The 12,529-nt window shown below is 33.6% G+C and overlaps 3 protein-coding genes across 5 annotated transcripts in view; 1 reads left to right on the top strand and 2 right to left on the bottom strand.

The window, feature by feature from the left end:
- The first annotated feature begins 5,081 nt into the window (after positions 1–5,081).
- LOC129743583 (threonine--tRNA ligase 1, cytoplasmic-like) lies at positions 5,082–10,739 on the top strand. 3 transcript variants are annotated; one of them, XM_055735643.1, is made up of 6 exons: positions 5,082–5,314; positions 6,257–6,302; positions 6,369–6,760; positions 8,801–8,878; positions 8,951–10,391; positions 10,453–10,739. In XM_055735643.1, exons 1-6 carry the CDS (start codon positions 5,297–5,299, stop codon positions 10,596–10,598), a joined length of 2,121 nt encoding a protein of 706 aa, XP_055591618.1. In that variant the 5' UTR covers positions 5,082–5,296; the 3' UTR covers positions 10,599–10,739. The 3 variants fall into 3 exon arrangements, with proteins under 3 accessions (XP_055591618.1, XP_055591617.1, XP_055591616.1); XM_055735642.1 differs by lacking the exon at positions 5,082–5,314 and adding an exon at positions 5,576–5,706; XM_055735641.1 differs by lacking the exon at positions 5,082–5,314 and adding an exon at positions 5,713–5,978.
- On the bottom strand, positions 6,266–8,566 carry LOC129743584 (uncharacterized). Its single transcript, XM_055735644.1, has 2 exons — positions 7,575–8,566; positions 6,266–7,514 (listed from the first exon to the last, which is right to left on the bottom strand). Exons 1-2 carry the CDS (start codon positions 8,382–8,384, stop codon positions 7,068–7,070), a joined length of 1,257 nt encoding a protein of 418 aa, XP_055591619.1. The 5' UTR covers positions 8,385–8,566; the 3' UTR covers positions 6,266–7,067.
- A 131-nt stretch (positions 10,740–10,870) lies between the features above and the next one.
- The window catches only part of LOC129743582 (E3 ubiquitin-protein ligase Su(dx)-like), a 33,631-nt gene continuing 31,972 nt past the window's right edge, over positions 10,871–12,529 (bottom strand). Inside the window, exon 6 of the mRNA XM_055735640.1 lies at positions 10,871–12,469. Coding sequence (XP_055591615.1) covers positions 12,200–12,469 — 270 coding nt within the window. The 3' untranslated portion in view covers positions 10,871–12,199. The remainder of the gene's footprint in view (positions 12,470–12,529) is intronic.

The following is a 12,529-nucleotide window of genomic DNA, read 5'->3' as shown; positions in this document are numbered from 1 at the left end:
AAAAGAAATCATTGACCCATCTTAAACAAAAATTTTGAAAAAAAATAATCCTTATAAAATTACAAAAATAGCAAAAACTTCAAAAATAGCAAAAACAACAAAAAAAGCAAAAATGACTTATAGTATTCTCTACAATGACCTATTGACAAAAATAGTCAAAAGATAAAAATTACAAAAATGACAAATATGACAAAAAGGAAAACAATGACAAAAATTATAAAAATGATAGTAATTACAAAAATGACAAAAATAACAATAAATAACAGAAATGACAAAAATGACGGATATGGCCTATTAACACGAAATGGTCAAATGACAAAAATGACAAAAACGACAAAATGACAAACATGACCGAAGTTACAGAAATAACAAAAATGAACAAACAAAAGAATAACAAATACAACAGAAATGACAAATTAAAAAAAAATGACAAAAATAACAAAAATAATAAAATAACAGAAAAGACAAAAATTACACCAATTTCACAAATGACAAAAATTCTTTTTAACGAATAGTCACCGTTGATTATTATTTTTTATGATAGTTTAATGGCATTGCGGTGAACTTTTTACTACGAAAATTCTTGATAGAAGAATTACAGATTGAAATTAAATGACGGATAGACAAATAACACATCGCTTGAACTGGCTCAGCAATAGGAAAGCTTCACCAGAGCCATGCGGTCTAGACTTTTTGTCCGATTGCGAAGCACGTGCTTTGCCAATCCATCGGGTTGGATGTATGGGTGAACGTAATTGCGCCTCTCGCTATTACTTCTCTCAGCCATTCAATTGATGCGGGACAAAGGGTCTAGAACGCACCTTTGAAGCTTTCCACAAAAATATGCTCTTGGCTCATTTTCAACATCTTTCAATTTTCTTCTATCAAGCATCTGCTTTGTCTATCCGTCATTTAATTTCAATCTGTAATGCTTCTATCAAGAATTTTCGTAGTAAAAAGTTCACCGCAATGCCATTAAACTATCATAAATTAAAATGACAAAAATGAAAGCAATAACAAAAAACGGCAAAAAAGATCAAAATAACAGATTTGACCTATTGACAAAAATGGCCAAATAACAGAAATGACAAAAATGATAAAAATTACACAATCTACAAATCTGGCAAATGACAAAAGGGAAAAAAAATACAATAAATTACAAATAATAACAAAAATGACAAAATGACACAATGACAAAAATAACAGAATTGAAAAAAATACAAAATCAATCAAAATAACAGGAAAAACCGGAAGGACAAACATGACAAAAATGACAAAAAAAAACAAAAATGACACAAATGACAAAAATTACAAAAATGAAAAAAAATGACAAGAATGACAAAAATAACAAAAATGAAAAAAATTACAGAAATGACAAAAATGACGAAAATGATGAAAATGACAAAAATAATAAAATGACAAAAATAAAAAATTTAAAAATGACAAAAATGATAAAATATACAAGAGCGACAAAAATTACTAAAATGATGAAAATTTTAAAAAAATGACAAAAATTGCAAAAATAACAATAAATAACAGAAATGACAAAAGGACAAAAATGACAAACAATAACAGATATGACCTATTTTACTAAAATTGTTCCAATGACAAAAATGACAAAAATAATGGAAATGGCAAAATGATGAAAATGATAAAAATGAAAAAAGTGACAAATGAGACAGAAATGTCAGAACAGAAAAAAATGACACAAATGACAAAAACGACAAAAATGACAAATATGAAAAAAAAGACAAAAATGATAAAAAAAATTACAATAATGACTAAAAAGGACAAAAATGATAAAAAAGACAAAAACTACGAAAATTGCTAAAATGACAAAAATGACAGATATAACGTTATGATAAAAAATAATGCAGAGACAAAAATGGCAAAATGATAAAACCCAAAAATATGACAAAAATTTCAAAAAGAAAAAAAATGACAAAAATGATACAAATGATAAAAGTGACAAAAAGCTAAATCTGCCAAAAATTGACAAAAATAATCAAACCTACAAAAATGACAAACAAAAATGAAAAATTACAAAAATTGCAAAATTGAGAAATATGAAATATTGACAAAAAATGGCCAAATGATAAAATGACAAAAATAACAGAAATGGAGCAAAATTACAAAACTGACAAAAATGGTAAAAATTTCAAAAATGAACAAAAGCGACAAAAATGACAAAAATAACGATAAATAACAAAAATTTCAAAAAAAGACAAAACTGACAAAAAGAAATGCAATGGTAAAAAGGACAAAAATGACAAAACTGACCAAAATAACGAAAGTGACAAAAATAACTTAAAAAACAAAAATAATAAAATAACAAAAACTACAAACAGGACAAAAACTACAAACAGGACAAAAACTACAAAAATGACCGATAAGACCAAATAACATAAAATGCTCAAATGACAAAAATATCAAAAATAACAGAAATGACAAAATTGACAAAAAATATGACAAAAATGACAAAATAGACAAAAATGGCCAAAAAAGGCAAAAATGACACAAATGACCAAAATGACAAAAATAACATGACAAAAATAACATGACAAAAATAACATGACAAAAATTACAACTATGACAATAATGATAAAAAGGAAAAAAATGACAAAAATTACAAAAATGACAAAAAAAATAACAGATATGACCTATTGACAAGAAATGGTCCAATGTAAAAAATGATAGAAATGGCAAAACGATGAAAATGATAAAAACGACAAAAATGACAGAAATATCAAAAAAGAAAAATTTGCAAAATGACAAAACGTCATAAACTACAAAAATGACCAAATAGACAAAAATAACAAAAATTACAAAAATGGCAAAAATGATAGAATGTCAAGAATGATAAAACTAACAAATATGAGATATATGAAATATTGACAAAAATGGCCAAATTACAAAAATGACAAAAATGCCAAAAATGGCAAAACGATGAAAATGAGAAAACACGGCAAAAAAAAAATATAATGACAAAAAAAAACAGAAATAATAAAGTTACAAAAATGATATAAGTAGTAAAAATTACAGAAATAACAAAAATGACAAAAGTGACAAAAATTACAACAATGACAAAAATTACAAAAAAATATAAAAATAACAAAAATGACAAAAATGACAAAAATGACAAAAACGACTAAAATGACAAAAACGACTAAAATGACAAAAATGACAAAAAAGACAAAAGACAAAAAATGACAAACATTACAAAAATGACCAAAATGACAAAGATGACATAAATGCTAAAAATGACAAAAATGCTAAAAATGACAAAAATGACAAAAAATACAAAAAAAAAAAATAACAAAGATTACAACAATGACAAAAATCATAGAAATGATAAAAACGACAAAATAACAACAATGATAAAAAGGACAAAAATGACCAATATGGCCTGTTGACAAAAATGGCCATATGACAAAAGTGACCATAATAATAAAAATGACAAAAATGACACTAATAACAAGAATGACAAAAATAACAGATATGACCTATCGACAAAAAATGGTGACAAAAAGCTAAATTTACAAAAATGGCAAGAATGACAAAAACGACAAAAAAAATTACAAAAAAGACAAAAATAATAGAGTACCAAAAATGACAATAATTACAAACATTTCAAAATGGAGTGGTATAAAATATTGACAAAATACGACCAAATGACCAAAATGGCAAAATGATGAAAATGACAAAAACTACAAAATTGACAAAATGAAAAAAATTACAAAAATGAAAAAATGAGAAACTTGACAAAAAACTAAAAAGACATAAAGGTCAAAACATGACAAAAAAGGCCATATGACAAAATGATGAAAATGACAAAAATGGCAAAAAAGACCAAATCAATAAAAATAACAGAGATGACCAAAAGGACAAAAACGACACAAAGACAAAAAATGCCAAAAATAACAGAAATTGAGTAGAATAACATAATTATTAATAAAAATGCCAAAAGAGACCAAAATGGTAAAAATTTGAAAAATGACAAAAATGACAGAAATTATGTAAATGACAAAAATGACACAAATGGCAAACATGACAAAAATGACGAAAATTATAAAAATGACAAAAATAACATAAATGATAAAAATGACGATAATGCAAAAATGACAAAACAAACAAAAATTGACAAAAAGAGAAAAATTACATAATTGACAATAAATGACAACAATGACTAAAATGACAAAAGTTACAAAAATGGCAAAATCGACGAAAATGTTAAAAATTGATATAAATAACAAAAATGACAAAAATTAAAAAAAATCATTGAAATTATAAAAATGACACAAATTACAAAAATGATAAAAATTTACAAAAATTTTCAAAATGATAAAAATGACAAAAGTAATAGTAAGAAAGAAGAATAATAAATCATAAATTAAAAAATTACTTAAATTGTCAAAACAAAAAAGGGCCAGTATGCCAAAAATGTCAAACATTACAATAATGACCAAAGTGAAAACGTACAGAAATTTCAAAAACGACCAAAAAGACAAATATGTATTACAAGAATGAAAGAAATGACAATTATAATAAAATTTACAAGAATGATAAGAATAATAAAAATTGCAAAAATGTCGAAAATGACAAAAACGACAAAAAAATCAAATTTTATTTTCGTATTATTAGTTATTGTTGTTTTTCTTGTCATTTTTATCATTTAAAGCATTTGTAGTTTTGTTCCTTTTGTTGTTAGTTTTTTAAAGTTTTGTTATTTTTTTGGCATTTGATTGTCACTTTTTATTCATTTTTCGCATTTTTGTCATTTTCGTCATTTTATCACTGAACAAAGCTCTGGAATTAGCTCTGGGCTTAAAATATGAGTGCTGAGCTGAGGTCTGAAACTTGAGACCTGAGACATGATATATGTCTCATACATGTCATCTATTACGAGACATTAGAAAAATATGAGACATAGAGGAGAAATTATGCCAAAAAGCCACTGTTCCCAGGCGTGAAATGGTCAGCACCAGCTATTATGTTTGTGTCAAATTCAAAAATGCATACAAATCCTCCCGATGTGAAATGGCAACTGTTGCGTTTGCGCACTTTTTCCATTGATGTCACATTTTCCTGCTAAGGTAAAATAACATAGCAACTTAAAACAGAAAACACGACAGCCGATCATTATTTGTGCAAAATTTGTTCGGAAAGTAACGTGAAAAACGCACTCTAGCAACGGGAGATTAAGTTTCACAAGTCTTGTGTTGAAGGCTAAAGAGGTTGAAAAACGTTATCAGTTGAATACTTTATTTGCCACAACTTTTCCCGAAACCGGTGCAAAATGGGAAAAAATAATAAGGTTAGTTTTGGTAGTTATTGATTAACGTTGATTGAGGCTTTAAATTAAAAAATAAATTTGTGTTGGGAAGCGCGCTGTTTCCTGCATCCGGGAAAAAGTTTGCCTCGGTGAAAACGCCTAAAATGATGCAATTTGCATTCAAACTTTCGAACGCATTAGGTCCCATGGAGCAAACAGGAGGCAGCGCTCCGTCCGCAACTCCCACCCTGTGTTGGTTGAAAAAAAAAATAGGGTAAACGTCATCGATCGATTTTGTTCGCACACCGATGGGGCGGTAAAGTGACAGCAGCAGTCTTTCCACTTTTCCCGTTCTGCTGTGTTGTGCAAAAGTTGAGATGACCGAAAACGTGCCCGTTGCCGAATTGCAAAATCTGGACCTAAACCAACAAAAGGCATGAACCAGTACTTCTGTTATAAGTAAAACTATCTTAAAAAACTGTAGTGCGTCGAAATGCGACTACTGTTGGCGGTATCCGGATGGTCCGGGACTGCCAATACGCGTTCCCATTTAACTTCCCTGCTAGCGTTGCAGCAGTTTCGTCATCGTCAATACCATCATCAGCAACAGCAGCAGCAGCAGTTGCTGGAACAACCAATACTAGTAAAATTACCAGCTGCCGGACCGTTCGGATTGTTCGGTTCTCGGTGCCAGTTCGCTACCCTGGTTCGTGTTTATGGTCCCCGTATCACCAACCACACCTGGTGCACTTTTTTTTGTGTTCCATTTATGTTCCGATTTGAAAATGTTCTGTGAACCGGGTGTAGTTTGCTTGCGTAGCAAGTTAGAGCTAGAGATAGTGCCTTTTGTTTTTTTTATCTAGTGCCATCTCATCAGAAATGTTGAAACCAGTTTTTTTTTTCTTGAGAGTTAACGTTTACTAATTTTGTTTACTTTATGGAAAAACAGATTACCAACAATAAATTTTCTATTTTACTTTTCAGGCCAGCAAGATGAAGAAAGAGAAACAGAAAAATCAGCAGGAAAAAGGTACTTTTAATTGTATGATGCAATGGAAACTATCTTATTAATGATTCATCCGTTTACTACCTATAGGTGGAAATGCGAGTGCAACTCCAAAGGCTGCTCAACCGGCGGAAATGCTTCCCGAGTTTATCGATCACCGTATCAAAATCTACGACGAGCTGCGGGCCCAATATCTAGACGAGCTGTCTAAAAAACCTAAAAATCCCATCAAGGTAACCCTGCCGGATGGTAAAGTCGTAGAAGCTACTAGCTGGGAGTCCACTCCGTATGATGTGGCCAAGGGTATCAGCCAAGGGTTGGCGGACAATACCATCATTTCCCGGGTCAATAACGAGCTGTGGGATCTGGATCGACCCCTGGAGGGTGACTGCAAGCTGCAACTGTTGAAGTTCGACGATCCCGAAGCGCAAGCCGTTTTCTGGCACAGCTCGGCTCACATTCTCGGCGAAGCCATGGAGAAGGTAAATTTGTTTATCTTTTTAAAATCTTCATTTTTTTTAAATCATTTTAGTTTTAAGTAAAATACCTAATTTTTTTTGTTGTTATTAAGTGTTCAGTTGATTTTATGGTTTTAGTTTCAATACTTTTTTTTAATCATAGGTTTGTTTATTAAGGCATATAGTTTCAATACTTAAATCAGATAAGAATATTGGTTTCTTTTAAAATGCCTCATTGATTGATAGATGTGATTGATAACTGCTCTTATCTATCTGCTCTTATAATAAGCCTATTTTATTCAGTTGCAACAAAAATTACAATATGATCATTTCAAATATAACCTAGCCTAACAGCATCTCGGATCATCCCGCAAATCCGCGCTTGGAATTGAATTTCTGCGTTTCCTTTAGGCATAAATTTGGCAGAATTATCCTCTCCCAAATGTGCTTTTTCCATGCTTTTCTCCAAATCAGGCATATCCGTACTCGGCATACAAATTACCGGAAGCACTAAGAAGCTCATGACAACACCAAATCTGCCGAAACGCTTTAGCTGTTTCTGAAAAGCTTCCCTGGGGAAATGACGTTCCACACTCTCTCCGAAGTTTTTCAAAGCCTCTCCGAGGGATTTATAATATATATCCAAGAATTCGTCATAGTGCTTGGCACGTAGCTCTTCATCCGTTGAAAGAAAAATAAAATACACCAAATCCAAAATCGGAGAAACATAACGACACAGCTGCCAATCTATCAGGCAAATGTCTTCAAATGTTGAACCCTGTCAAAAGATTAAAAATGTTCAAAATATTCATACCACATTTTAACCCAAATAACTCACGTCTTTTCCATAACGATAAAGCATGTTATTGATCCAGCAATCTCCGTGGGCCAACACGGCATAGGGTTCGGCTTCATCAATTTTTACATCTTCCTGATACAACTCATGAATTTTTCCTCGAATACCGTTCAGTTTCTCGGTGGTTGCCTTGTCAGTACTTTCCAGCATTTTCACCAACATCTCGCACGTGCCATTCATCATCTTCGCAATGCTTTGTGTGGGGTCATAAGCAACTAAATTTAGAAATGGATCCGAATACTGTTTGAAAGGTTCAAACAATTCGGGAGCTTCAGCTTTTAACGCAAACGAAACCGCATGAAGTTTCCCCAGTTCTATCATCAGAAGTTTGGTTTGCTGATATCCAACCGGTTCCAATTTATTGCACATTCTGAAACTTTTTTCACGTAAATCTTCCATTATGACAACACCTTCCATTTTTGTTGGATTGCAATGAGCATAATACGTTTTAGGGTAACTCCAAAATCCTTTTGATGAGCCTTGTTGGAGGCCTTTATCCAGTTGAAACTTGTTGAGCGTGGGTAAAATTCTGTTGTAAGCTTCCACCTCACGATGGAATAAGTCTATTGAATACTGCCTTCGAGCTTCATTATTTGGCAATGTTTTGCCAATTAACACCAGATCAGCTTTGCCGTCTTCTCGAATAGTTGCCTTGAATATATCTCCGATAAAACCATCTCCTTTGTTATCTCCAGTGTCGACTTCTAATCGGTACACTTCTGGCGTAAAACCTTGCTCTAGCGCGACTTTTTTCAACCTATCTTGAATGTACTTTGGAAAACTGGAGGACATTTTTGAAGTTTTATTGAACTCTTTAAGGCTTAAATTTCTGCACAAAATAAGAAAACAATGCTTCTGCACTTCGTTTATATTCCCGAAAAATTTTGCATCGCTTTTTTACACTAATCCTCAAGATTAGATACAGGGCCAGATTCAATTGCAACCATCTGGTTGTACTCTGGTTGTACATGATTATACGATAACACGTATCACTAACTCGAGGTGCATAAAACGATGCCTATATAGCCTATGCTGATAAGTTTCCTTGGTTAGGAACCGATTGGATTCAATTGAGTATAATTAAGTATGGTGTTCTAGATATATTTGTCAGTTTCTAATTCAATTTGTTATTTAGTTCGTAACCACAAAAACTCCAAATTGTTTTAAATGTGATATAAGAAGCCTAAATGTGTTTTCTCTCTTCCCAGCGCTATGGAGGTCATCTGTGTTACGGTCCTCCAATTGATAATGGATTCTATTACGACATGTTCTTGGACGGAAGTGGTGTAAGTTACATATATTGATTTTTTTTTTTTGAATTCTTTTAGTAGGTATTAAGTACTTTTCCATTCAAACAGATTTCCAATCAAGATTACGGAGCACTGGAATCCGAAGTTAAGAAAATTGTCAAGGAAAAGCAACCTTTCGAGCGATTGGAAATGAAAAAGTCCGATCTGCTCAAAATGTTTGAATATAACGAATTCAAATGTCGCATTCTGAACGAGAAGGTTACCACAGATACTACAACAGTGTATCGCTGTGGTCCGTTGATCGATCTTTGCCGTGGACCTCACGTACGTCATACTGGCAAGGTTAAGGCTTTGAAGGTGGTCAAGAATTCATCCACATACTGGGAGGGAAAGGCCGACGCTGAAACGCTGCAACGTGTGTATGGAATTTCCTTCCCTGATCCCAAGCAGCTTAAGGAATGGGAGAAAATACAGGAGGAAGCAGCTAAACGGGATCACCGTAAACTTGGCAAGGAGCAGGAATTGTTCTTTTTCCACGAGCTGTCGCCAGGTTCTTGTTTCTTCCAGCCAAAGGGGGCTCACATCTACAACACCTTGATGAATTTTATTCGCAGCGAGTACAGAAAACGTGGTTTTCAGGAAGTCATTTCGCCGAATATTTACAATGCCAAACTTTGGCAAACGTCTGGCCATTGGCAGCACTATGCCGAAAACATGTTCTCCTTTGAAAGCGAGAAAGAAACCTTCGCTTTGAAACCGATGAATTGTCCAGGCCACTGTTTGATTTTCGATCATCGTAATCGTTCGTGGCGCGAACTTCCACTGCGTATGGCAGATTTTGGAGTTCTCCATAGGAACGAACTTTCTGGTGCGTTGACGGGATTGACACGTGTTCGTCGATTCCAACAGGATGATGCCCATATTTTCTGTATGCCCGAACAAATTCGCCAAGAAATTACCGGCTGTTTGGACTTTTTGCGCCATGTTTATGGTATTTTCGGATTCACTTTCAACCTGGTTCTGTCCACCCGTCCAGAGAATTTCCTCGGAGAAATCGAAGTTTGGAACGAAGCAGAGAAAGCTTTGGCTGAATCGTTGAATGCTTTTGGTGAACCATGGAAAGAAAACCCAGGTGATGGAGCTTTCTATGGACCGAAGATTGACATCACGATAATGGATGCCCTCAAACGGAACCATCAGTGCGCTACTATTCAATTGGATTTCCAGTTGCCAATTAGGTTCAATCTGAACTACATCGATGATAATGGCGAAAAGAAACGGCCGGTTATTGTTCATCGCGCTGTTCTGGGATCGGTGGAACGTATGATTGCTATTCTGACTGAGAGCTACGCTGGAAAGTGGCCATTCTGGTTGTCTCCACGACAAATCATGGTTGTTCCAGTCGGACCCCAGTATGATGAGTATGCTGACACGGTACGTCAACGTTTGCATGATGCTGGTTTCATGGCTGAGGCGGATCTAGATGCTGGTGATACAATGAACAAAAAGATTCGTAACGCACAGATTGCGCAATTCAATTTCATCCTCGGTAAGACAAGAGATCAATTGAGTTATTTGATGATCATGTTTTAATTTTTTTTTCATTTCAGTTGTTGGTGAGAAGGAGCGCAGCTCTGAAACGGTTAACGTTCGCACTCGGGATAACAAAGTTCATGGCGAAGTAACAGTTGCCGAACTTATCGTCAAGCTACGCCGCTTAGCGGACGATTATGTACGAAGCGAAGATCAGTTCTAAGACAAAGTAAGTTTACCTTTCAAATATTTTCTCAGCGCATTTTGTTCCGAATTTGAAGAATCCTAAACAAAGTGGAACTGTAATAATCGTTCACATAAGTTATTATTTGATAACCCCTTCAAATAAATCAATGAACTTTAAGTCAACTGTTCTACCACTAATCCGAACGCCATAAAATGTAGAATTTTGAACTGTTTGTTTGTAAAGGATGTTTCTAACATTAAACATATAAAACGTTATTTTTTATGATATTCTGCTTTATTAGAAAAACAAAAAAAAAACATAATAATACCCTCTATTGTATACAATCCCTCTTGATGAGCACAACCTATTTACACCGTTAAAAGACAAAAGTCTAGTACACAGTTCTTCTGTCTTTAAAACTTATTGAAACAAAGGCTAACCAGAACATGTTTGACATTGTTGTTTCTGGCAATATTTTTTTTCTATGTTGCTAGCAAGCAATTCAATTGCCTATAGTCATCATTTTTTTTTCGACTAGGGTCTTCTTGAAACTATCGAAAAACAGTTGCAGCTCTTATACTCTCGTACTGCTCTAAACCATTCAGAAAAATAAAGTATTCTTTTACAATGCTCCTACATAGAAAATTATGTTCTATTCTTCTTTTTTTAAAGTTTTTTGAGTTGTGATTGTAATCTTTGTTTTTCGTTTTCATTCTGCACGAGTCAAGACATATACAGCAAATGCGGCTGCTACTCAACACGAATAGGTATTATTTATTTTCTTTGTAACATGGCCCCAAATTTGTGAATTGTGGTAGACAAAACCCAGTAAAAACGGTCATATTGAACAACTGTGGATATGGAAATAATTAATATGTTTAGGTTGGAAACAGTTATGAAATCTAGTTTGAATTAGATTTGTTGTTGTCGAGTTTTCTTTTGTTAAAATTTTGTAATAAAGCAGACTAAGTTAATACGCATTTTGTTTTTAGTACAAGAATAACACTATAATAGACAACGATTTTCAATAGTGATGCGGTGTTACTTTAAAGGATTTTTTTTTCTTTACAAGATTTTCTACTTTAACTAGGCCTACAGTGTTGCATTATGTACAGGTTGGTTCAATTATACAATAATTTTTAATTGCCTACAAATTTATCACGTTTTTTGGAACAGGGAAATGCCGATTTTTAATCTAATCTGCGCATTGGTTTAAAAAATATTTACAGTATAACGTTTAATTGCGAGCAATGTCCTATGCCTTAATCGATTATTTTATATCATTTGCAAAAAAAGAAACTCAACAATTATTCCACTTCAAAATTTTGCAATTTCCGAAATATCTTTCAAAAAGGACCGGACGTTTAAAATATACAGAACTTTTGAGAAAAAAAAGAAACTATTATTTTGGTCAACGCTAACATTTTCTTTTCAAATGCAATTTATTCCAGTGCAACACCAGTGAAAATCTATGAATCTTGTGTCAATGTGTAAACGCTAAGCTTTGGATGCAGAATTCAATCGATGCTTCCACGTTGTAGACTTTCAACGGTATTGTTTAGGAACGAATTATTCTTCACAAATGCTTCCCTCTCAATGTCTGCACCCTTCGTTTGACCTAATACAGATTGCATAGTTTATTCCTGACCAAAGCCCTCAGTCTCTTCGATGGCGTAGTTTAGCTTTTCGACCAACTGATCGTAGCTTTTGTACGGTGGCAAATCCAGTCGATTGAAGCAGGTATGCGACCTGGGTAGCCACGTGTCCTTGCCAACTTTCTCGATACAGAATCGTTGCGGTCCATTGGATCCCATTAGTTCGGCAAAACCACCCACTGGTACCCGACAAGTCCCGGTCACGAATTGCAGGAGCCGAGCCCGTTTCTCATTATCGGTCTCGCGGACAAACTGTTGGGAAGAAGGAGGGATTTAAATATTGCTTAGAAATTTATTCCCACAGGTACTGAA

Source organism: Uranotaenia lowii, chromosome 2 (assembly GCF_029784155.1).
Source record: "Uranotaenia lowii strain MFRU-FL chromosome 2, ASM2978415v1, whole genome shotgun sequence".
Taxonomy (NCBI): Eukaryota; Metazoa; Arthropoda; class Insecta; order Diptera; family Culicidae; genus Uranotaenia; species Uranotaenia lowii.
This window is presented reverse-complemented; position numbering and strand designations above follow the sequence as displayed.

Bases quoted from the DNA above. Each gene is read 5' to 3' on its own strand.
- LOC129743584 (XM_055735644.1), bottom strand. From the start codon at position 8,384: ATGTCCTCCAGTTTTCCAAAGTACATTCAAGATAGGTTGAAAAAAGTC. The intron at 7,515-7,574 runs GTGAGTTATTTG...ATCTTTTGACAG, and splicing joins TTTATCGTTATGGAAAAGAC to GGTTCAACATTTGAAGACAT.
- LOC129743583 (XM_055735641.1), top strand. From the start codon at position 5,766: ATGCGACTACTGTTGGCGGTATCCGGATGGTCCGGGACTGCCAATACG. The intron at 6,303-6,368 runs GTACTTTTAATT...TACTACCTATAG, and splicing joins GAAAAATCAGCAGGAAAAAG to GTGGAAATGCGAGTGCAACT. The intron at 6,761-8,800 runs GTAAATTTGTTT...CTCTCTTCCCAG, and splicing joins TCGGCGAAGCCATGGAGAAG to CGCTATGGAGGTCATCTGTG.